At 41.2% G+C, this 25,434-nt stretch overlaps 1 protein-coding gene across 1 annotated transcript; it reads left to right on the forward strand.

Moving 5' to 3' along the window:
* Positions 1-2,703: 2,703 nt before the first annotated feature.
* Positions 2,704-25,320, forward strand: AMACR (alpha-methylacyl-CoA racemase). Its single transcript, XM_075078338.1, has 5 exons — positions 2,704-3,146; positions 5,604-5,747; positions 9,410-9,570; positions 15,989-16,175; positions 24,523-25,320. Exons 1-5 carry the CDS (start codon positions 2,897-2,899, stop codon positions 24,930-24,932), a joined length of 1,152 nt encoding a protein of 383 aa, XP_074934439.1. The 5' UTR covers positions 2,704-2,896; the 3' UTR covers positions 24,933-25,320.
* The last annotated feature ends 114 nt before the right edge of the window (positions 25,321-25,434 follow it).

Genomic DNA, 25,434 nt, shown 5'->3' on the forward strand with positions numbered 1-25,434 from the left:
CAGAAATGTGGCGTTATCACCTACACTCACCTACACTCTCTTTGTGGATGTTGAGAAGTGTTATGAATGGAGCACAGGTTCTATTCAGGCAAGGCATAAAAGCAGGCTTGGGATAAAGCACCCATGCTTGAAAACTTTGATAAACTTGGGACACAAAAATACTGCCATAAATTTCATGAGAATCTGTAAAGTTCTCAACTTCAGATTAATGCAGATATGTTTCAAGTGACTAGAGAAGTTTCACCCTAAGTGGTGACCTACTACTTTCATTTTTAGGCAATTATAATTATCAAGATTTGAAATATTATAACAGATGTGAGCAATTCTACTTTTTCATTTAACAAAACCAACACAAACTGTACTGATACAGTATCTCTTTAACTATGTATTAAAATGGACTACATTGTAAAAAATATACAGGCAAATGGGGAGAATCAAGATTTTGTGTACAACTACAACTTCACATTCCTGCCTTGATATTTTTCCAAAGGACTGAAAAGAAAGAGTAATTGTAAACAACAAACCTGATAAAAGCTGTAAAAATCTGGGACGCACTGTATCCAGCCTGTATCACAGAAGTGCATGTACCTCTGCAAAAAATGTTGATATAACACACAGTACATATAATTTCATTAACATCAACTGTGGAATGCACTAGTTTCAGTATAGGAACTATATACATTTCACAGGGTGAAATTTCACACAGATAGCGACTCACTGACATAATTCAATAAAGTTCACAGTCTGATCAGGTGTGAAACACAACCAAGTGTCCTGCCACCCACACTGGGGTTTTATTTCAAAACAACCTCCTTTCCTACACAAGTTGCCTCTGCAGTGCTGAATTCATAGCCACCTACTTGCTGCTGCATTTTAAATGGTATTGCACAAATAAGCACCGCACTGTTTTTTCTGCAAGCCCATGCTAGGGGATGGCTCTTTGTTTTTAACATGTTTCTGGCTGGCCAACTTGCTGCTTCAGGAGAGTTTGCTGGATTTAGATCATTAGCCTCACCTCTTGGTTAATTAGAATCTCTTTCTCTCTCATGCCTCTTTCTTTCTTAGTTTGTTGTAATCCAACTTTTCAAGGTGCATTTAATGCTCATAAAATGCTGCGCTCACCTCCCTGAAACTGAAATAATAAGGTCCCGACTCAAATGTTTCTACCACAGAGTACCCATTGTATTGTTATTGGTGGATGACAATGAAAAAGCAGGTGGAAAGTGCTGCTCAGTTAACCATAGCGAAATCCAGACACTACCCAGTGTGTAATTATGTTGTACTTTGGATGTGATAAACTAAAGAGCATCGGGTGAAATGAAAGGTCACACAACAGAAATTGCCTGTTCCTGTTCAACACAAACTCTAACACCCAAAGGTGAGAGGGGACAAATGAAACTGTGAACCATTTAAAGAAATGCAGTGTCCCAGTAACATGATGATATTTCTGGAAACAAACCTTTATATGGAATAGTGTCTCTAAGGGAGATGGATAATAAATGAAACAAGCCAGCTTCATTTGAATGAAAATACACATATTTTTCTCTCAGCCATTTCTTGTGGGTGGCAGCATAGCAGTGGATACAATCAGTGCCTGCATTATGGGACCAGGTGTCTACCTGGAAAATAAAGCGTATTCTGTCAATAGACCTCTTCTGCTTGTTATTGAAGAGTTATAACACATTCTGCATTCGTATTTGCAGGCTTTACACATTTTTCTAGTCCAGCTAATTTAAAGAAATAAAATGAGCACAGAATTGATTTTAAGGGCCTCTTCGCTCTGCCTCCTACCTGGTAACCTGAAATACTGGGAGCAAGACACAAATTTGCAAAGCTGTGTTAATCCAGTGCCTGTTTCATCACCTCTCCTGGATGATGTCCGTTCCTGTGAGCAGCCTAAACAAAACTAAAACCCCCACGGCCTTCAGTGGTTACTTTTCCAGCAGGCTGCATTAAAATTAAAACTGTGCATGAATGCAGGCTTTATTAAACCTGGTCTGATTTAATAAAGCACAAGCCCCCGTGCTCTGTGCAGGGGAAATGGTGAAAGCATCAGGAACACAGGAGACGTTTCTGGTTGAAGCTCCATAATACTGCTGGCCGGCAGAAGGCTGCCGGGTTGATGGCCTCCGTGGTGACGGTGCTGTGGCATCACCAAGCTAATGGCTCCTCACTGGTGAGCTGCAAGCATCAGGATCTTCATTAAACTCTGTACTTATTTAAAATGCCGGTGGCGTACGTTCCACACGCAGCCATGCCAGCCCTGTCCTGACCAGGCTTAGCAGGGACAGCTTAGCGATGTCACTACCCCAGCTAACCCTCCGGGAGAGGCTACAGCTGCTGTAGCTGGCGCAACAGGACCAGACAGCTCTGTTTAAAGGCACATCTGGTAAAAAAAAACAGGTTTTATCAGCTCTTCTGCTAACATCCCGAGGTGTGACGGGGTGAGGCTGAGGTGCTTGTGGGTTTGGACCCTCCGCGGCAGCCCCAGGATGGGGTGGACAACTGGCGTTTGCTGTTAGCCGCCCTGCGGAACACGACGGCTGGCGCCGGGTGTGTGTGTGTCTGTCTTCCGAAAACCTTGGTGTTGATTTTCGCGTTCTTTTCTGTCTTCCCGACCCCCAGCAGCAAGGCAATGCCCACCTCCTGACTAAAGCCCAACGGTGGAGGGGAGACAGGGCGACCCTCGGTGTAACCCGGGGGATGGGGAGGAAACCCAGGCCGTTTCCACAGCCACAGGAGCCTCCTGAGGGAGAACAAAGCCAAGGAAAAGGGGGGAGGCGAGCGTGGCTCAACTCCCGCTCCTCCCGGGCCGCCTCCGGCAGCGGGACTGCCGGGCTGCTGTTCGCGCTGTGGCGGGGATCGATGTCTCGGCGCTCGGCAGGCGGCGGCGACCATGGCGCTGAGCAGGGTGCGGGTGGTGGAGCTGGCCGGCCTGGCGCCGGCCCCGCTCTGCGGCATGATCCTCGCCGACTTCGGGGCGCAGGTGCTGCGGGTGGACCGGACGCCCCGTTCCGCCATGGCCACAGACGTGCAGGGTCGCGGCAAGCGTTCCTTGGCGCTTAACCTCAAGCATCCTCAGGGCGCGGCGACGATGAGGCGGCTATGCAGCCAAGCGGACGTGCTTATCGAGCCCTTCCGCCACGGTGAAGCGGGGGCGGCCCTGGGGGGCAGCGGGCGAGCGCCGGGGTCGGGGCGGTGGGGCCGAGGGATGCCTCAGGGAGGCGGTGTGGTGGCGGCGGGAGGCCTGGTGCGGCGCAGGGGCCGCGGGGTGCGGTGCTGAGGGGGCTCCTGTCAGCCTGTCACACCTCTGGACAGGCACAGCGGGGAGGGAGCAGCTGGGGGCCGATCGGGGTGAAAAATGCAGCGGGACGGAGCGGGATTTGCGAAGTGCAGCCGCCGTGCAACACCGCAGGGAGGAAGCCATGGAAGGTGGTGGGCCCGGGCCTTGCCCCGCCGTCAGCCGTGGAAGGTGGTGGGCCCGGGCCTTGCCCCGCCGTCAGCCGTGGAAGGTGGTGGGCCCGGGCCTTGCCCCGCCGTCAGCCGTGGAAGGTGGTGGGCCCGGGCCTTGCCCCGCCGTCAGCCGTGGAAGGTGGTGGGCCCGGGCCTTGCCCCGCCGTCCGAGACACCCAGCAGGTGGCTCTGGGCAGCACCGGCGGAGGCACCGGAGGCGAGGGGCCGTGCCGGAGCGAGGGCAGTAGTTCTGCAGTGATATTCAGACCTGCTGGTGTAATTCAGCTGACATTTGTATGGTTAGCGTGTGGGTAAGATGTAGCAGGTAGTCTAAGCCTCAGAGCTTGTGATTCCTCTGACGGCAACGGATCTAACATGCTGTCTTCGTTCATAAACTGTACACAGGCACTCACCTGTTGCTCATGCACCAGCTATTTCAGTATCTGTGCTGTTCCTTGAAGGTGCTGTTCTGTTGTGAAGAGTATCATCAAGGCCAGGTTGGACGGGGCTCTGAGCAACCTGGTCTAGTTGAAGATGTCCCTGGTCGCTGCAGGGCAGGTGGACTAGATGGCCTCTACAGGTCCCTTCCCACCCAAACCATTCCATAGTTCTATGGTCACGCTTCACTGAGGAGCTAGCTCAAGCGTTCTGGGGTTTCTGCAGCCCGCTTAGAGATAGAAGGCTGTATCAGTTAAACATAACACATCATAAACAGGCTTACATATCCTGTGTCACGGATAATGCTTATCATTCTGAAAACAGGGTTTTATCATTGTGATGTTTTCTGCCTTAAGGATTTTTTGATTTCTTCCTCAGAAGCTGTGCAAACAAAATAAAGACATTAAATTACATTTTTCATTGTAGCTAGTTTCCTATTTTCTAGTGGGATTTTTTTCTTAATATGGAAATTTCTGTTTTCTTTGGTTTTATTGGCACTTGATTTTTTTTTTTTTAATCTGGAAATGCAGGGAATATGGTAGCTAGACATTAGGTTTTATGGACCTGTAACTGAACTAGACAAACCTGTTATCCAGCGTGAAGCTGGTGTGAACCAATGAGAAGATGAGGGCCAAGTGGCAGGAGAGCTTCTTTAAACTTGTGTACCACTGACCTTCTGACAATGACTTTGTGACACCAGGGGTATTTGGAGCCCAGCTGTCACTTGTGCTTTTGAAAATCTTGCCCTTCCCTAAATTTCACTGCTTCCTCCTTGGCATTATTCACTTGCCACTGCTCAGTAAGTAATACAATAGAAATAGATCTTGAGGAATTTGAAGATTTAGTAATATTGTGGACTAGTCTGTGAAACAGCTTGCAGTAATAGACTCAGGGGCTGAATAGGCACTGAAGTTATTTTCTCCGTTCCCCTCCAAAACGTGTCTTCTTGCAGAGCCAGTGTAGATTATAGGGCATAGTCTGACCAAGCTGCACTGAGCCAATAAAATTGTATCACTTATCTGCAACTTGAATTTGCTTCTTGTAAAACCACTATTTTAGTGAACTGCAAGATCAAAATTTTAGCCTTGATTATTGTAAACCCATGCTGATGAAACCTACTTGATTTCCAAAAGTTCCTTACTCTATGCATTAGAAAAGAACCCATTTTCTTCTCTGCAGTTGTTGCAAATTATTGGTGGAACAGTGGCATGGTCCATTTGCATCAGTGAGTTAAAAGATACAGGAAAACACAGGGTACTGAGAGGCTAGTATGGTGAGGAAAGTATATTCAGGTGAAAGATGGAAGCAATTTCAGGTCATTTTAATGTGGAAAACGTAAGAGTTTGCTCTTTCTCTTTTTTTCTTTTTACAAGCCTTTGGTAGTTTTCTCATTCAAAAGTGCATAATCCACGTACATGCAAGCTGTCTGGCGATCTTGTGGGGAAGTAAAATGAAAAAAAAACTGAAAAGAAAGAAAGGACCCTAAAGCTTAATTTCCACTTAATTGGCTTGTAATCAAAGTGTATGGAGTATGTTGGAAATTTATAACATTCTGGCTGTTCACTTTGCAGTATGGATACTGAATTAGAATGTATTACTTCATAAATTGCAATTCAATTCTGTTGTTGTGTAATTTAACTTTGAACCATTAATATTTTGAGTCTTACTAAAAATAAACATGAATTAGTATTCCACGCATTTGTCTTTTTAAGGTGCCATGGAAAAACTTGGCCTTGGTCCAGAGACCCTTCTGCAGGACAATCCCAGACTCATCTATGCTAGACTTACTGGATTTGGCCAGACAGGAAAATATGCCAAGTCTGCAGGTCATGACATCAATTTTTTGGCTTTATCAGGTAGGCTGTAAAATTTCCTATCAAATAATGTTTTTCCCCCCCTTAAATCAAGACTCAATAATTTATTGAAAAGTTATTTGCAGAGGGCTCAAATTACCTAGGGTGCAGTCTGATGAAACAGCTGAGCAGATCTGAAGTGTTTCTGCCAGTGAAAGGAGGGTTTTCTTCTCCCTGCTCGTTTCTCTCCAGGCAGCTCTGGTGCTTGCTTAACCCCTCTATAAGCTCCCTCACAAGTCAAAACTGGGCAGGAGAAATGAGGATGTTTTTCTGCCAGGTTACTGGGGTGAAGCAGTTCATTAAGGGATCCAGCAAACATAAAAAAACAGTACAAGAAAGGAGAAAACGTGGGCTGGATGGACAGTTCGTTTCGGCAGCAGCAGTGGGCAGTTAGGCTGGATCAGCATGTCTTCTCTGGCTGTACAGTATTTTCCTTCTTTTGTGCAATTCTATCTGAATGAAGTTTTTCTCTTTGAAGAGAGGACTGAAGTTTTTATGCATGTTTGTCTTTCTTCGGGGCCTTTCTCTTAGAAAATCTGTATGCTTATAATCCCAGAAGGGCTGCAGATTATTTTGCATGTTTGTGAGCATCTTTTTTTTGAGTGAAGAAAACTGGGCAGCCTAAGCCATTAGAGCTCTTGTGCTTTTCTACTGTAAATATCTCTCCATTGATATGAACCGAAAGGAAAGCAGGCTTAAAATAAAGTGGCAGTATTACGTTTCCTTAAGGTGTTGTAGGCAGTACACTGTTTTTAATCTACAAGGGTGCAGTAACAAACAATAACAAAATTACGCAACTCTGGTGGTAGAAGTCAGTGTGTCATGCACGGCCCCACCTCCTGCTGTTCACACCGCTGCTGTCTTTCTCCTGCTTCTCCGAGCGTGTGAGGGAGGAGAGACACTGGCCCAAAACTTCTTGGCTTCCCACTGGATAAAATATTTCATTTAGCCCCAGGAAAGGGCCAGAGCAGAGGCACTGTAAATGTGGTGATCTGGTATCACCTGCTATGGAGAGCCATTCCATTGTGGAATTAAGTTTCTTCAGGGATGGGTTCAGTCTTCTGTCATGTAAGATTGTCAGACCATAAGGAAAGAGTAAAGAAAGGATGCCTGCCTGAAACACTTTTGACTTCCTGTTCATATTATTTCAAAGTGTAATGATACTTTTATTTGTTATTTTTGTAGGTAAAAAGCCAGTACAGAAACAGTGCAGCCCATCACTACCTTTGAGTGTAGTACTTTCTATTCACAAAAAAAAAGTATTTTTTTTCTCCAGAGCTGATATAATCAGTAGTATTTTGGTTAGTACTATCTTCCTAAAATTAAATAGTTTTGCTTGAAATGTCACAGTTTTTCTGCCTATTTAAAGGGAATAGGACAAGGTTTTTGGGAGTTATCATTCCTCAAAAATCAGATCTCATATTCTGAGTATTTTCCTGATAACCTTTGGCTTTCTTTGACTAAAAAATGGCTTGCATTAGAAACTCCAGATAAAAGTTAATATGTTAATGTGATGGTGCCTGTGATGACCTTTAGTCTGTTAAAAGTGAGGTTTTAGTCAGCAGCAGGGCTTTATGCTTACACTTAGGCTCTGGAAACTTCTTTATACTGTGCACTCAGTTGCCTGCACTTCGGAAGTGCATTAGACCATTAGCTAACTAAATGGTACATCAGAATCACGCAGCTCTCAGGAAATTTGGACCATGTATGCTGCAAGTCTGAGATCTTAAGCTACAGGCATAGGAGAGAGATGATCATACTGCAGAGTTTCTTGCTTGCCCAGAGGGAATCACAATGAGGGAACTACAAAGATTAAGGTGATAGTAAAGAGATTGTTTAGGATGACAGACAAATGCTAACAGATTAAAAGCTTCATCTGCAATAAACTGGCTTGGCCTTTGCTCTACTCCCTTTCATTTCTGCATAATTTCTGGCACAATCATAGGCTCCCTGTGCCAGTTGCATGCAACCAAAGGTAACTTTTCTGTGTTACTCACCCGTTCCTCTTATACACAGCCTTTTTCCCCAAAGGTAGTTGAAGAGGGAGGATAGGACTGAAGTACAGTTGTCATGTGAAATCCTTTGTTATAATTATTAATTAATGGGTTATGTGCACAGAAGGCTATACATCTGCATTTTTACTTTAGAAGAGTCAAGGAAGAAAAATTTACCAAAGATGCTTTGAGACACATTAAGTATTGAATTCATCTGGAGGAGATTCTATGCATGTACGAAGTACTAATACAGAATTATTGCACACAAATTTTTCTCCCCACATGGCCAAATTATCAATGGTTTAACTGTGAGACTTTTATTAGTGTCTTCAATTAAATGCATCTTCACTAATATGATTTCAGATATTCTAAACTCAGGAGATATGGATTTGATGGGTGGACTGTTCGGTGAATAAGGAACTGGTTGGATGGTCACATCCAGAGGGTAGTGATCAATGGCTCAATGTCCAGATGGAGACCGGTGACAAGTGGTGTCCCTCACGGGTCCCTACTGGGACCAGTACTGTTTAATATCTTCATCAAAGACATAGACAGCAAGATCGTGTGTGCACCCTCAGCAAGTCTGCAGATGACACCAAGCTGAGTGGTGCAGTTGGCACACCAGGATGGGATGTCATCCAGGGAGACCTGGACAAGCTGGAGACATGGGCCTGTGAGAACCTCATGAGGTTCAACAAGGCCAAGTGCAAGGTCATGCACCTGGGCTGGGACAACCCCTGGTATCAGCACAGGCTGGGGGATGAAGGTGTTGAGAGCAGCCCTGCCGAGAAGGACTTGGGGGTACTGGTGGATGAAAAGCTGCACATGAGCCAATGATGGGCACTCACAGCCCAGAAAGCCAACTGTATCCTGGGCTGCATCAAACGAAGCCTGGCCAGCAGGTCGAGGGAGGTGATTCTGCCCCTCTGCTCCGCTCTGGTGAGACCCCACCTGCAGTGCTGCGTCCAGCCCTGGAGCCCTCAGCACAGGAAGGACATGGAGCTGTTGGAGCGGGTCCAGAGGAGGCCACAAAAATGACCCGAGGGCTGGAGCACCTCTCCTACGAGGAGATGCTGAGAAAGTTGGGGTTGTTCAGCCTGTGGAAGAGAAGGCTGCAGGGAGACCTTATGGTGGCCTTTCAGTACTTAAAGGGGGACTATAAGAAAGATGGGGACAGACTTTTTAGCAAGGCCTGCTGTGACAGGACAAGGTGTAACAGTCTGAAACTAAAGGAGGGTAGATTTAGACTGGATATAAGGAAGACATTTTTTACAGTAAGGGTGGTGAAGCGCTGGAACAGGTTGCCCAGAGGGGTGGTCGATGCCCCATCCCTAGAGACATTCAAGGTCAGGCAGGACGGGGCTCTGAGCAACCTGATGTAGTTGAAGATGTCCCTGGTCGCTGCAGGGGGGGTTGGACTAGATGACCTCTAAAGGTCCTTTTCAACTTAAACCATTCTATGATTCTATGATTCTATTCTTTTGTGAATTAAAGAGTAACTATTTGCTAAGACACAGCTGAACAGAGGCAGAAAACTGTTGGTAGAAGTTTTCTTTATCCCTTGTTTACTTGCATAGGTTGAAAAGAATGAAACTTTAATTGTAGAAATGTAGAAGTTAATGTTTATAATTATTTTTATACTTAATATTGCTTTGTTTGCTCTACTGGCAGGTGTGCTGTCAAAGTTGGGTAGAAAAGGTGAAAACCCGTATGCACCCATAAATCTTCTGGCTGACTTTGCTGGTGGAGGTGTCATATGCGCCTTGGGCATTGTTACAGCCCTTTATGAACGTACCATATCTGGCAAAGGGCAGGTCATTGATGCAAGTATGGTAAGTTTGGTCTCAAGGAAGGTAGGATTCCTTATGTTCTTCTTAGGTTTGCTTGTCTGGGTTTTTTCCTGTGGGTCTGTAAAAGGGAAGAAATCGGAGCTATTTGTAAGGTTTAAAATTGAGAACTTGGGAAGGGGAAAGTAAGTAATCCTATTAAATGGCTATTCCTTCACTGGCAGGCAGTTTTCACATATCACTGTTGCCATAGCATCCCTATGACATGGGGCACATATTGCGGCTTTGCCTCTGTGGCATTCCCTATCTTTCCTTTTTCCAGTCTGCTGCCTTCAAAGCATATTAGCTGTATATATCTGATTAATAAGTTTGGTGTACGGAAATAGGGTGTATAATAAACAATTAACATCATGCATAACAGCAAAAATTATGATCCTAAAAAAATAAAGAAGTGCATTAGCTTTATCCAGAATATATCTGCTTATGAATTTGTGACAGGTCATGCTTTACTAGAAGCACTGTTCCCCCGAATAATTACACCGCCATGGAATGTTGCCAAGAATTCAATTTCAAATGCTTTGCATTAATGTGCAGTAAAATAAATAAAGGGCTAAATTAGCTTAATAATGAATACTATGGAATTTTTCACTGCAAGGCCACCCACTTGCACACAGAGGAAAAATACATGTTTACGTTTATCCTTGAAACCTACATTATCTGAAGTTTTTTTTCTTTTTCTGTCTCTCTCTCTTCCTGGTTTTAAAGAGCATTGCAATTAAATTTTGACGTCCCTTCAAGATGTTAGCTGAGTTGACCTGAGTAAATATTTTGACAAATTCATGACATTCTCAGAAGCAGGCCACAGTATTATGGTTTAGGTGAAAATTCCATGGGATCAGTGCAAAACTCATCTAATGCTTTTACCCTGACGGTAGTTACTAATAGTTGATTGTCAAAATGAAAAACTTATCAACTGGAGTTCCACAGACGCCTGTTGCATTTTTTTGGTGTTTTCTCCAACAAGCTGAATGATGGATAAGCGATTGTGTTTAGTAAGTTTATAGATGATAGGCATGTGGGAAGAACTACAAGCATGCTGGACATTTGGATTAGAATGGAAAATGACCTTTTTAAATTAGAGAAATGACCTGAAAAAATTGGCTGAAATTCATGGAGGCCACTGCTCTGTAGTTCTTTTAGGCAGAAACAATTAGCTGTGCAAATGCAGTATGAGAACAATTGGCTAAACCACAATCCTGGGGGTTTGTAGTAGTCACAAGCTGAACATGAGTCAACAATGTCATGCTGTTGTAAAACACACACACACTGTATTAGATTTATAAACAGGAAATAGAGCCAGCAACGTTTCTGAAGTAATTCCACTAGTCAACATTTAGAAGGCCTGGGGAAAATACTGTTTCTGATGCTGGCCATCATCTTTCAAAAAAAAAAGACCAATGTGAGGAAGTCTGAGGAACATGACAAAAACTCTGTGTGTCTAAAAACATGACTTAGAAAAGAAAATTGAAGGAGTTTGTGAAGCAAAAACTGTGGAGAATTGTGACAAGTGTTCAAATATTAAAAAATATATTTCTTGTAGTTTGGAATATTATTTTATTTTCACTATTGGTACTTTAAGTCATTGAAAGAATTTCTTAGAAGAATAATCAATGTAAGTTGGTTACCAGCAGTCCTGCTTAATAGGGAAGATCCCAGATGACTGGAGGCTTGCCACTGTGATGCCCTATATTCCAGCCAGAAGGGCTGGAAGGAGGATCCAGGGAACTACAGGCCTGTCAGCCTGACCTCGGTGCCGGGAAAGGTCATGGAGCAATTTGTCTTGAGTGAGCTCACCAAGCATGTGGAGGACACCCAGGGGATCAGCCCCAGCCAGCATGGGCTCATGAAAGGCAGGTCCTGCCCGACCAACCTGATCTCCTTCTATGACAGGGTGACCCGTGTAGTGGATGAGGGGAAGGCTGTGGATGTTGTCTACCTGGACTTTAGTAAAGCCCTTGATACTGTCTCCTACAGCATCCTCCTAGAGAAGCTGGCGGCTCACGACTTGGACAAGTGCACTCTGTGCTGGGTTAAAAACTGGCTGGACGGCTGAGCCCAGAGAGCGGTGGTGAATGGAGTCACACCCAGTTGGCGGCCGGTCACGAGCGGTGTTGCCCAGGGCTCAGTGTTGGGGCCGGTCCTGTTCAATATCTTCATTGATGATCTGGATGAGGGGATTGAGTGCACCCTCAGTAAGTTTGCAGATGACACCAAGCTGGGTGGAAGTGTTGATCTGCTCGAGGGTAGGAAGGCTCTGCAGAGGGACCTGGATAGGCTGGATCGATGGGCCAAGGCAAACTGTATGAGGTTTAACAAGGCTCAGTGCCGGGTCCTGCACTTGGGTCACAACCACCCCATGCAACGTTACAGGCTTGGGGAGGAGTGGCTGGAAAGGGCCCGGTGGAGAAGGCCCTGGGGGTGTTGGTTGACAGCTGGCTGAGCATGAGCCAGCAGTGTGCCCAGGTGGCCAAGAAGGCCAACGGCATCCTGGCTTGTATTCAGAATAGTGTGGGCAACGGGAGCAGGGAGGTGATAGTGCCCCTGTACTCAGCACTTGGGCCTGTCAGTCGAAGAAGGACATTGAGTTGCTGGAGTGTGTGCAGAGAAGGGCAACAAAGCTGGTGAAGGGTCTGGAGAGCAAGCCTTATGAGGAGAGGTTGTAGGAGCCAGGGTTGTTTATCCTGGAGAAGAGGAGGCTGTGGGGAGACCTTATCACTCTCTAGAACTACTTGAGAGCAGGTTGTGGTGAGGTGGGTGTTGGTCTCTTCTCCCAGGTCACTAGAGATAGAACAAGAGGAAATGGCCTCAAGTTGTGTCAGGGGAGGTTTAGATTGGATGTTAGGAAGAATTTCTTCACTGAGAGAGTGGTCAGGCATTGGAACAGGTTGCTCAGAGAGGTGGTGGAGTCACCATCCCTGGAGGTATTTAAAAGGTGTGTAGTCGTGGCACTTCAGGGCATGGTTTAGGAGACATGGTAGTGTTGGGTTGGTGGTTGGACTTGATGATCCTAGAGGTCTTTTCCAACCTTAGTGATTTTATGATTCAATGATTCTGTGATTCTATAACTCTAAGTCTGCTAATGTCCTAGTGATATCTGGCTCACTGGGAATGGAATGTGTTGTGGATTTTGGTGGGTTTTTTTAAGCCCTCAAAACTTGTCTTTTTCAGTTTTTTCTTGTCTCATTATAATTGTGGAATTTACAGTTTCCTGCTGATGTTATTGGTGTGCATTTCACAAATGGCTTGAATACTGTCCAGTATCACTGGATTTACTTTACCTGGCATTTTATTATGTTCCTTTCATTTGAACAGACTTCCAGTGAGACAGCTGATGAAAAACATACATGCATCATCAACAGCAGTGACAGTTAATTAGACTGGGTGGATGAGCTGTTTTTACATCTAAGTTTGTTTCATGGAAGTACATATTTTTAAAATCATAATAACACAGCATTTCAGCTGTAATTTCATTCCAACATTCTTTTTTATTTAATACGCCTGTTACTTAAGTTGTTGTACAGTTTAGGTAGTCTGAATATGTTTGGGACTCTAACACATAGTGGAATTTTCTATGGTAGAGGAGGGAAAATTAATTTCTTTTTTAGTAGCTTTGTGTCCTCAGGATTATTTTTATTAAGTTTTCATCTTACTTCATGGATTGTTTTACTGACCACCTCTTTGTTTTTTCCTTTTATTGCAATGACTATTTTTCTCAACTAATCTAAAAAAAATTAATTATTTCTTGTCTTTAAGGTTAGTAATTCTATATTGAGATCCGAATTTTTGTGATAGAAGAATTTATTATCTTTGATTTCTAGTTACTATGCCGAAAGCTGAAAAATGGCTTGGGAGCATTCTTATGATCAGTAATACACACATGGAACTCCTAACTAGAGTGAAACTAAACTGGTACAAAAAGAGGGTAGAGAAGACCAGGCCAAGGGCTAGATTTGCATCACCTGTTCACAATGTCCAGTATTATGCTGGGCTATGTAAAAAGTAGACACTGGTCCTGCATTTCAGCTGTCTACCTCAGAAGAATTAAATGCCTGGTCTGAATTGATTCATGTTACTTCCTGACTCTTCTCATTGACTCTGTAGGGATCATAGGTATCTTACAGTGAGCCTGATAGTTCCCATGTGCTAAATAGGATGTGGAGTGGACACCACAATATCATACAATTTGTACAATTGTACATCTGCGCTCTTGCACCACAGGCTTGTGAGTCAGGGCCACACTTTAGACTCACTCCGAATTCAGACACAGAGCTTTCTGCTGATGGTAGGCATCTGACCAAGCATGACTCATTCTTTGTGAAAAGGCAGCCACAGGAGAGGATGGTGGTAATGATCACTTGCATAATAGTCTTAGGGCAAGAGCATTTAGCTGTCCAACAGGAGACTGGGGCTCCGGGTTTTTCTCAGCCTGGAGGTATTCATAACCAAAAATCCCACATCCTAGAGGCATTCGTCAGTCACGAGGATGAAGGTTAGATTGGTGTGGATTCATTCTCAATTTTGTTTGAACTGTTTCACTCTGCAGAAGGAACAGAGGATTTGTGGAGCAGACAGGTCACCCAGCAGCGTGGTGCCTCTGGATTCTTGTCCCTCCTTCAGAGACTGCTGATGCTTTTAGCATGAGGGAGCCATTAAGTGAAACACGTAACTGTTTCTGTAATCGTTCTGCAATTATGCTTACGTGGAATCTCCCCATGTTGTTCTTTTCGTGTTTTAAAAGAAAGTGACCACATTAGTGCGTTTGGTGTTATTTGAGCATGCCTTTGGAGGTTTGGTGCAGATGTTAGACACCTTTTTACTTGTCTCTGAATTGCAGTGGCTAGCTGTCCAGTTGCCCAGCCAGGGACATTTCTGAAGTCCCTGTACCAGTCCAAAAATGGTGTGCTATTTTATTTTAAGTGTTTCCAGGTAAGTAGCACGGGACCTAGGTATTTTAAGTAGTTCCATCAGCACCAAAATCTAATCTGCAGTTAGACCTTATTCTGATATTATCCCCATCTATTATTATCCTTACTTGCAGTGTTTTTTGTGGGTTTTTTTTGTTAATATGAGCAGTGCAAGATTAGATCATTAGTAAAGCAAACACTATTTTGATATCCTTGCAGTCATTTAGCAGACGTGTAGTTGTAGGTATACAGTATTTTCTTATATGAAAGTAATTTACTTTCATATGTGACAAGTGGGGCAGAAGTATTCCTGTCCTTGTGGCAGGTACTTGAGAAACAGGCCAAGTAATACATATTAAATGAAGAAGCCTTCATGGCTGCATACTTCAAAGATTTGCATGTCTAAAATTCTTGCTTAGAAAGGTAGAAACTGATAGATCTTTCCACATGAAAATTCAATAGCTTTTTATATTGTTATAATCTCTGTGCTTTTCTCTATATACAATACTAGGTTAATTTTACACAACTGAAAATACATGAATGAAAATGATACTTATAATGACAGAGCTCAGGTTTTTCTCTGTTCCACTGGAATGTTTGTGGCCATATACTGTTACAGCCTCATCTTCTCTTAGAGTTTTTCTAATACAATTGGAAGAAAAATGCATTCTGCTGGTGAGCAAAACTGTAGGATATGATTTTGCTTGGAAAGACTGGTACAAGCTTGATAATTATTTAAAAGCTAAACAAACTGAATTTTCATCTGTTTGTACTCCACATAGCCAAAATTTTAAGGAGCAAGTTGGAACAGGATTAATCATGTTTTCTAGTGCCATATTAATCAGACACTTGCCTACTGAGGGATTACCTTGCTATGTCTATGTACCTGACGGTGATAAGACTGGGAGAATAATTTTGGTTTGAAGTTAGTGATGGAGATGACCTTCCCAGTTCCTGTGGTGTAAGAGAGATTTAACCTTTGATTTTCTTCCAGTTTTCTTCTAAAAGTTGCAGTGTTGTTATCATCAGTAAATTCAAAGAAGTTAATGTTGAGATAAAAAATTGATACTTACAGGACTGGTATAGATGTCTTGATTTCCAGAGATTTAGAAGGCTTGGTAGCTGTCCAATAATTATTATTCTAGAGACCCAAGAAGCTTGTCCCATCACCTAAAATTACTTACATTCTCTTTGTGATCTAATGATTATAAACTTGCTAAACAAGGAAACTTTCTATGTTGAAAGTGTGTTATCCATCTGAAGCTGCAGCTATTACATTTATGCTCCTTATTCTCTAATTCTAGATGATTTCTTAAATGCAATATAAAAAGTAACTGAAAATTTTTAAGAAATTAAACTGCTTACCAGAGATTTTGCCATTAAAGTCTTAACAAAAGGCAGAACTGGTAGTAGTTTTTTGCTGTTTTGTTTTATGTAGAATTAAGATAACATGCCAACTAATTTACTGAAGTTGTTACTTTTTCCTGTAAATCTTTAAGGTAGAAGGAGTAGCATACCTAAGTTCTTTCCTGTGGAAATCGCAGAATTCAGGACTTTGGAACAGACCTCGAGGTGAGAATCTGCTAGATAGCGGTGCGCCTTTTTATGAGACCTACAAGACCTCTGATGGAAAATTCATGGCTGTTGGTGCCATTGAGCCTCAATTCTATGAGCAGTTAATAAAGGGTAAGTAGCTTGGAGCAGTTGTTTCACATCAGAAAAACAAGATTGAATGAGTTCTTTAATACTTGATTTTGATTCACATTGGTTATGTTGATTTCTTTGTGAAAGCCAAACACCTCTTGAAACTAATTGGGTAGTAGTGTAGCCATTCAGCTGACCTAATTAATCCTTTGGTACTGCAAATAAAACATCAAGCAATTTCAGTTATTTGTGCTCTATTTTTTTTTAAAATAAACTATTTAAATTGTTTCAGAAATGAATGTTCATTGGAAGTAGTTCATATTTCTTGATAAAACAGAATTTATCAAGCAAAGTCAGCTTTGTAAATTATTTACAACTACACAATTTCAGAGTGCTTTTAGTGTCCAGCTATGGATATAATTTTTATGTTTGACGACTCTTTAAATATGACTATAGAATATGATTTATCTGTTTGAGAAATTAGAATGGGCCATGCAAGAAATTGTGTGAAGTTAAAACAGAAATTTACCTTTGAACTGTTCATGTGCTTCAGGCTTTTGAACAGATGTGCTTTTAGCTTCTTACTGGTCATTTGATTTAAACATAATGTCTTTTTTGCTCCTTTGGTAGATTACTATGGTTTCCATACAGAATTTATGAAAATATAAAAAATTCACAGAGAATTTGGTATTTATTGTCTTCCCATTACTCTGAATATGAAGGATATAAAAAGTTCTCAATCTAATTTTAGTTTTGCTTAATGAGTAGAAGGAATACCAACAAAGAATATACCTAAAGTGAATGTACCCAGTGTTATGTGAACCACTTTTGTATGTGTGTGACTTACATGTGGTAAATTTTTGCTGACTGAGGGTGGCAGTGAAGTAGCTCCTTATTCTTGCTCAGTCTCTCCTCACTGATTATTCCTTGAGTTGTAGCATGGATACCTGTACTGGTTTTGTCTGGGATAGAGTTAAATGTCTTCATAGTAGCTTGTATGGGGCTGTGTTGTGGATTCGTGCTGAAAAGTGTTAGTAACACACAGATGTTTTAGTTACTGCTGAGCAGGGCTTACACAGAGTCAAGGCCTTTTCTGCTCCTCACCCCACCCCACCCCACTAGCGAGGAGGCTGGGAGTGCACAAGAAGCTGGAAGGGGAGGGAACAGAGCTGGGACAGCTGACCCCAACTGACCAAAGGGAAATCTGTACCATATGATGTCATGATCAGCATATAAACTCTGGGGGGGGAGGCTGGCGGGGGGACCACTGCTCAGGAACTGGCTGGGCATTGGTGAGTTGATGGTGAGCAATCGTTTTCATTTGCATTGGTTGTCTTTCTTGGGTTTTATTTTCCTCTCTTTTTCCCTTTTCCTTACATTTTTTAATTATTTGTAATCATTAAACTATTTTTATCTCAATCCACAAGTTTCTTTCTCACTTTTACCCTTCCAGTTCTCTCCCCATGCCACTGCAGGGGAGGCGACAGCGACCAGCTGTGTGGTGCTTAATTGCCAGCTCAGGTTAAACCATGACAATTCCTCTCACAGCCAGTTGCTGCTGTGTCAGCCCCTATCAGCTACATTGTGCTAACAACAGTGTAGTCAGTGCCAGGGCCTGCACTTCCAGGAGTTTTTGCAATCAGGGACATGGTAAGATGAAATGAAGGTGTGGGGTTGTAAGGTGGGGTATGCCTTTCGTGAGCAGGATCCCAAAGGGAGATCTTGATCTGTACACTTTGGCTTTGTTCTCTTGCAAGCTGTGGTGCTCCCAAAGTTCTTGCACATCTGTGGCTGTAAATGGTTGCTTCTCTGTGTAGCTTAAAAAAAGCTATGCAATTGAGGAGAATAGCCAAATTGGTACATGAAACGCATAAGGCAGGCTCCTGGAGTGACTCAGCACCATGTCCAGCATTATGTGCTGTCCCCAGATCAGATGTCAAGTTTGGAAGAGCCATGTTCTTGACTGAAGAAGCTGGTACTTGTCCCTCATTGTCCTGAGAATAACTTGTTTGCAAACTCCAGTTCTAAGCTACTCAGTTGTGAAAAAGACAGAATAGTTGATTATTCTACACTTTGCATTCTCTGAAATGTTATTCTCATCCAATACCTTGAGATTTGTTTGCTTGAAAGAAATGGAGTTGGAGAAGAAAAATAAATACAAAACTGTATCAAAGTAAACTATAAGCCCTTGCTCTGGAAGTCTGGAAGACTTTGGAATTCTATTACATGTCTTCAGGGAGAATGCCTGTATTAAATACAAAGGGAAAAAGAAAATAATAAAGCTGCTTACTCAAATACCCATATGTTTGGTTTAAAGTGATCAAACACTGGCCTGCAGTATTCATGGCTGCAGTATTTTACTCTTCTCTAGAGATTAAGTTGAATAGCTCTTACTTTTAAGCTACGAGAGTGGGATGGAATCTATATTTGTTCAAAAATAAATCAAATTCTGTAATGGAGTCTGGTCTTGTTTGTCGCTGCTTTTCTCGGTGAACATTTGCTGGACGCTCCAGCCTTCTTATATTGATCATTGCTACAGGGCAAGAGGGTTTTCTGTCAACCAGCCAGCCAGCTTATCTAGAAAGAAACCTCTGATGGATGAATGCAGTGATCAGGCAATAGAACATGATCAGTGACTGGTCTGTGTCTTATTTAGATTACTGACAAAAATATTTTCCTCTTAGTTATTTCTCAGAAATGCAGAGCATAAAGTTGGACCAGTAACTATGAACTCACCTGCCTATACTGGAGCACCCACATTGGACAACTTTATTTTCATGTTTGAAAATATTCCTTATGCTTACAATGCACAGAAATGTTTTTTAGTAGCTGAAGTTTCAAAAATAGTTATTCCTGCAATAAAGAACTGGTGTATCTGTTTGTAAGTAGACAACAACTGCAATCACAGCTGTGCCTGTGTTTCAGTCTGTTTCTGTCATACTTAAAAAATCCAACATATAGACTACAGTCATCTAAGGAAATTTTGCTTTTGCCTTTAATTGTATCACAGTCTTTGCTTGTTTACAGTCAATAATTTTTCTTTTTTCCTTTTGTAAAAGTGTGTTGTTTGAAGTGTCAGACCAAACTCAGGATTTTTTCATAATATTACATTTAAAATAAGTGGTCTTCATGGTGTTGTAGGTTCGTATTATAAATTGTTCAGATTTTCACATAGGAAATATTTATCCCCTTCAGTAGTTATGGTTGCAAGCTTTGTGAAGCAACAGTGTACTAAATTAGACCAGCAGATCCTTCTTGTGGCTTAGGGATTTTTTTCCTTTCTGGGATATCTATTGCAGAAATTCAGTTCAGAATTTAAGCCTTTGAGTATTACAGGGGAGAAAAAGCTGCTTGTGAGAATTGTATTGCTCTTTCACAAACCCAAGGAGCTTTGACTTAGGCTGAGTTGTCTGTTCCAGGCATTAATTCTCTTCATTGAAGTAGTTTTAAAATGGTATGTTCCAGTTGCAATTGACATAACTTGTTTCATACTTCTTTCCCATAACTCTGGTCAGTTCTGCTGGTGAGCAATTTGGTGGTGTTCCAGATAAAATATGTTCAAAAGCCACTTTATGCCTCTCTGTCCGTGTTCAGAGAGCAGGTTACTTTTGCCACTCATATGTAATGAGAGCACAAGGATATGGATGTTGCAGATGTAAGAGTTGGAGATACAAAGGTTGCAGAATTGAGAAAGGAACATGATTTCTGAACCATTTGTTACTGCTCACAGAATTCTGGTTAGCCGAATTGAAACTAATTTCCTTTAGGTCTTGGTTCACTTCAGTGTTGCCCTGCAGAATTAGGACCAGAGAGCAGTTAATGACATGGCGAGGAAAGTTCTTAAGGGATCTGCAGCGGGAAAGTAAGTAAGTTTAAGAAAACACAGCATCTTAGTTTGAGAAGATTGTTGGCTTTGTATATTGTGCTCAGCAGGGAAAATTAAGTTTCTGATTACCACAAGTTTATGAATTTAGAAAAAAAAAAGGTTATATGAGAAACTGAAGCTATATAAAATACAGTTGGTAGATAACTGCTGTAGTAGCTGTAACATTAGGAGTTGTATTCTGGGCTTACTATAGACTTAACAAACATGCTCTAATCCTTTTGCTTATGTTAATTTTATTACTGTAGAAGTCAGCCAATGAATAAGTAAAATGCCTTTGCATCTTATGAAAAATCTAAGAATCATGTGCAGCTAATGTTAAGTCTCAATGTTCTGACAGAAAGAGATAGAATGTCTTCCAACTGACCCGTAAATTGCTTCTGCAGATTTATCTTGATTTTTAGCAATATATGCTTAGTATTGCTGTAGCCAGGCTATGAGGCATGCAGAACACAGTAAATTTGGTATATCAAGTGAGAGTAAAGGTTTGATTCCATGTTACCATGTGTAAACGTAGTTACATACAGTGAACTTAGTGTCAGATCACGTTGATATGAAAAGCACTAACAGTCATTTAAGTTCTGAACATGTGTTAGATAGTACTCCTTTCATACTACTTTGATACTCCTGTATTGTGTGACTTCTATTTAAAAAGAAGGAAAAAAAATCAGGAAGCACTTGAAAAACATAGTTTCCATCATTATGAAGGGTTTCCACAGGGCTCTCCATTTTGTGATTGCAAAGTATTGTGTACTGTATTAAAAATCTCCTAATGTACTGAGCTCAATACAACGTTGTTATTAAGACATGCACAGTGGACACACAGTTTCCTCATTACATTTTAGATGCCCTCAGTTACACATAATGTTAAGTTTTATTTGAATTTACTTATCATGATAAGAAAAAACATTGTGCAAATAGTGTAGAGGGCCAGGTTCTTGCTGCACCAAAACATTTGCAGTTGCTGTAATTAAATATGTAAACTTGGAGTACAGCTATGGATGCATTTGCAGCGATGCTGTGGTACTCTGAGCCCGATCAGCCTTTTGCTGAACTGTCGCTTTCTAAAAAATCATTTAGTTTCAGAAACTTTGAGATGAGAAAAACCTCTACATAGTTACTTCAATGAAAATTCACTGTCTTGGACTTTCCTGAAGTTCAATTCTCTCTCAGAGTGAGAATGAATTGTATTGAGAGAGGGAGAGGGAGTGCAATGGCATACAACTTCTGGCTGTGGTTTGAGCCAAAATTAAGGATTCCCATTCTAGATGGTTCTATTCAGTCATGTTGTGGCAACATAATTTAAAAATTACTGTGCTATGAGCATGCAATTTTGAAGAGAAAATCAGCAAGTTAGAACAAGAAAATCCTGGACAAAGCTCTGCTAAGGATCCTAAATAATCTTTTAAAACAGTTTGGCTGAAATACTGTAAGAAACAGTTTATTTCCAACATACAAAAGGAACTTTGCTGACTTATCTAATGAATCTTACTGTTTTCTCTCTCTTGAAATAGGTGCCTAATTTTACTGCAGTTTGTCTTAGAAGTTCTGTAGAAATACAGATTTCAGTTTGTTGCATTAATAAATGATGTACAGATATATGTCAGTAAAGCTATAGCATTTAAGGGAGACCTGAAGCTATATAATTATAAGTAGACTTAGTTTTTCAATTTTCAAAAATCATTATTTCAAAGCTGTACTAGGGTAGGTTACTGGGTTTTTCTGAACAAAAATCCCAGGATGAAAATTTGAACAAAACAACTTGGAAACAAGTTGTGATTGCTTTACCAGATATTCTTTGTAAAAGATACTTTGCTTTTGATTATGTTGGGTGAAATCTGTCATCCGGTGGTATCCCAAGCAACTCTGTGCTGTGTAATTGTTTCCTTATTGACTCAGTCGTTCCTGCTCTTACTCTGTTCATCTGCACCACAAATGGTTAGCACTGGCTGGAAAATGAGAAGATGTAGTGCTTAAACGCTGTTGGTCCATGCTATTTAAAGTTGAATTCTTCAGTGGTCAAAGGAAAATGAGCATATAATATTAAATTCCATGTTCTGCATATTGTTCTATTTTGCTAGAGCATGTATGGTTAGGTTCAGGCAACTTTCCATCCAGCGCTATCTTCAAATATAATTGTGCAATGATATAATGGTAGAGTTCTGTTCATGTTGGACTGGCTACTAGAACCCAAACCACAATTAATAAAAAATAAATACTTGTGTCCAATGTTTCCAGTTGACTAGATTTCATGCATTAAGACATTCTCAGATAGTGTGTTGTTACTTAGCTTTACTTATTGTGGAAGGTGAATGTGTCTCACCTCCTAGTTCTTAAGTAAACTATATAGCACTGTTCATCTTCAGTATTATACTTTGAAGATTAATAACAAAATTAATTTTGAAAGCATTGTTAGCCTCTATTTAATTACAGATGTTCAACCACTGTGAGTAATCTTCAGCTGATCTTTTTTCAGGATGATATGAGTGGTTATGAAGACTAGAATGTAAGTTTAGTGATTTAAGGTGCACATGGCTCGTTAATAAGGACTGGTGTTCACCTTGTAGTAATACTTATGCTGATATCTGTAGGAATCTCCAATAAGATGTGAAAATGCTTATTCTGTCTTTAACTGTGTTGATTTTCTTCTAAACGTGAACAGGTGCAAGGCTGTATTTCTGAGTGTGGAGATTGGCAATTTCTCTTTGTTTTCCCTTGCAGTACCAAAGTAGGATTTCAAAGTATGTATTAATTTTCAAAGCTACTATTTAGCAATCTTGTGATCAACAGCGATTCTTAATTATTATGATAACTTGAGGGAGCCTATGAGCCCCAAGAAGTGCATATAGTAGACGTTATGAGCAGAAAGAAAGAACTTAAAGAGCAGAAGAATGCACATTATCTTCCTTGCTTGTCCCCTGTATGTTTCTGTAGATATATGTCTACTCCTCTCAATGATAAGGAAGCTGTAAAAATAGACGATATGGAAAGTTTTTTCTGCCTTTCTACAGCTAAAGATTAGAGGACTTCTGTGTAAATTCTACCTACAAACAGGCATCTAGTACCCAAGCCTGTTAACAGCTGCAAGGCAAATCATCCGATACCAGATATACAAAGATACAAGAAGCAATGCTCAAAATTAAATGTTTGCAGAACTCCACATTTTGCTGCCTTTTACACAGAGCTGTTGTTGTCTAAGCAGCTCCCTTTTTTTGTTCTTCGTGAAGCATTATGATGATAGTTGTTCTCTAGCCTTTTCAGTTTCTCAAATTCACCTCTTTCTTATCCCTGCTTTTTCTGAATTTTTCCTGCTATGTTCATGCTGCTGAATTTCAAGATGTGGCTGTTTGTCCAGCCTTCAATAAACCACTTCTGATTTCTATTTGATATCATAGACTCTGTTTGTACTATCTGCGTTTTGAAAGTGTGGTTTAATTGCCTTTTCTGTTTCTTGTTTCTTACCTCCTTTTTGAGATGAAGCCTACAAGAAGTTATTACAATTCTTGGATCTCCTTGAAGCAGCAGAATGGAAGGGTAGGGAGTGCAGAGAGCAGAATCCATGAGAACAGAAACAGAGATGGGAAACTGGATGCACAGGAGAGAAGTAAACTCCCCGGTGAGAGGGAAGGTGGTGCTTCGTTAGGGGAAGGACCTAGGACTTGCCTAGTTCAGGAAATTTTCAGTACAAAGCCTGTGTGTCCATATTCTGCTCTTGTGTCTCAGAAGGGATGTGTGTTTTCCATATCTAGGTGGTCCCTATGACTGATCTTCTGGGAAGTAGAGTTTGTAAGCAGTGAGTGAGTGTGAGGTCTATGGGTTTAACTTTTCCAAAAGAGTCGCAGTGGAGAGTTGGAGCCTGGGAAGTATCCTGTGGAGGGGAGAGCAGCAAACACTGCTGGAGTCCATTTGGGCTGAGGGAGTCAAGAGGCAGGTCGGTTAGCCTGCAGGCACCTGCAGCTGAGCTACCTCATGCACATCAAGCTTGGCTATATCCATCTTTTCATCGGTGGCATAGAAATAGCCCAGTCATGCTGGACACACTGTGGCCTGATGAATGTCCGGCTCTGGCAGATGTACTGGCCTCTATGACATAAGTAAGTATATTGCTGTAGTCCAAGACCCATTCAGCAGATTTTTGTGTTGCTACCCAGGTAGAGAATACAATACCTAACACAGAAAATCTTCTCAGGACAAAATGTTATCTCTAGGCAGCTGCTGCTCTTATGAATTGTTTATACAGATCAGTGCTTATTATATGTACTTAGTTGAAAGGCTGTTGCTGATGTGGTTCAGTCTAATTGCAAGTAACAGAACATTTTATTCTTCTGCTCCTGCCTCCTCAATCACACATATCATAATAAAGTTTGAAGCAAGTTCTAGTTAGTATGTTCTGCTGTGTTGTACTGCCTGCAAAATACTAGCTTCTCAAGGTACATATTTACCTGTGGGCAGCACTTTAATTTATCTAAGCTCTACTACAGTTAAACGTTGCTTTTCTCCTTTCAGGTCTTGGGCTAGACTCAGATAAACTTCCCACTCAGATGAGTTTCTCCAACTGGCCTGAAATGAAGGAAAAATTTGCATCCGTATTTGCACAGAAGACACAAGCTGAGTGGTGCAGCATATTTGATGGTACTGATGCCTGTGTGACCCCTGTTTTATCCTTTGATGATGTTGCCTCACATCAGCATAACAAACAAAGAAGTTCTTTTATAAAAAATGATCAGGAAGAGATAAGTCCTAGACCTGCTCCTCTTCTATCAAGGACCCCCGCTGTTCCATCATTTAAAAGAGATCCTTTTATAGGGGAACACACAGAAGAGATACTTCTAGAATATGGATTTACTAAGGAAGAGATTACTAATCTTTATTCTGCTAAAGTAATAGAATTCAGTATACCAAAAGCTAATTTATAATCTCTAACTATGCAGATCAGACAAATTTGAGGCTTATACAGTATATTTTTATGCATTAATATTGAATTATATGACAAATGTTTGCATGATATAGCTTTTAAATAATTTTTTTAAAATTATAGATGTTTTAAATTTAATTGAAAACAGTGGGAGTTATATATTTGTTAACGTGGGTGGTCTGCAGTCTAGAATGATACCAAAATTGTATTCTGAACATCTATACAGTTTGCTTAGTAAGCAGCTGTAAATCCTCAAAATGTTTCTCTAAATATCATATCCTGTGACATGTTTGTTTCTTTTCATTCTTAGTTACACCATTGCTTTTCCTTCATGTAATTACACCATATATTACAATACTTTTAATAAAATATAGTTATATTCTTCCTAAGCAAGTGATTCTTTGGCTTACTCGTGAATCAGAAGGGATGTTTTTCCTTTGTCTTATCATACTAATTCATTTGCCGTAGCATGCCAAAGCAATGATCAAAATAATGCTCCTTCC

The sequence above is a fragment of the Phalacrocorax aristotelis genome, chromosome Z, assembly GCF_949628215.1.
Source record: "Phalacrocorax aristotelis chromosome Z, bGulAri2.1, whole genome shotgun sequence".
NCBI lineage: Eukaryota > Metazoa > Chordata > Aves > Suliformes > Phalacrocoracidae > Phalacrocorax > Phalacrocorax aristotelis.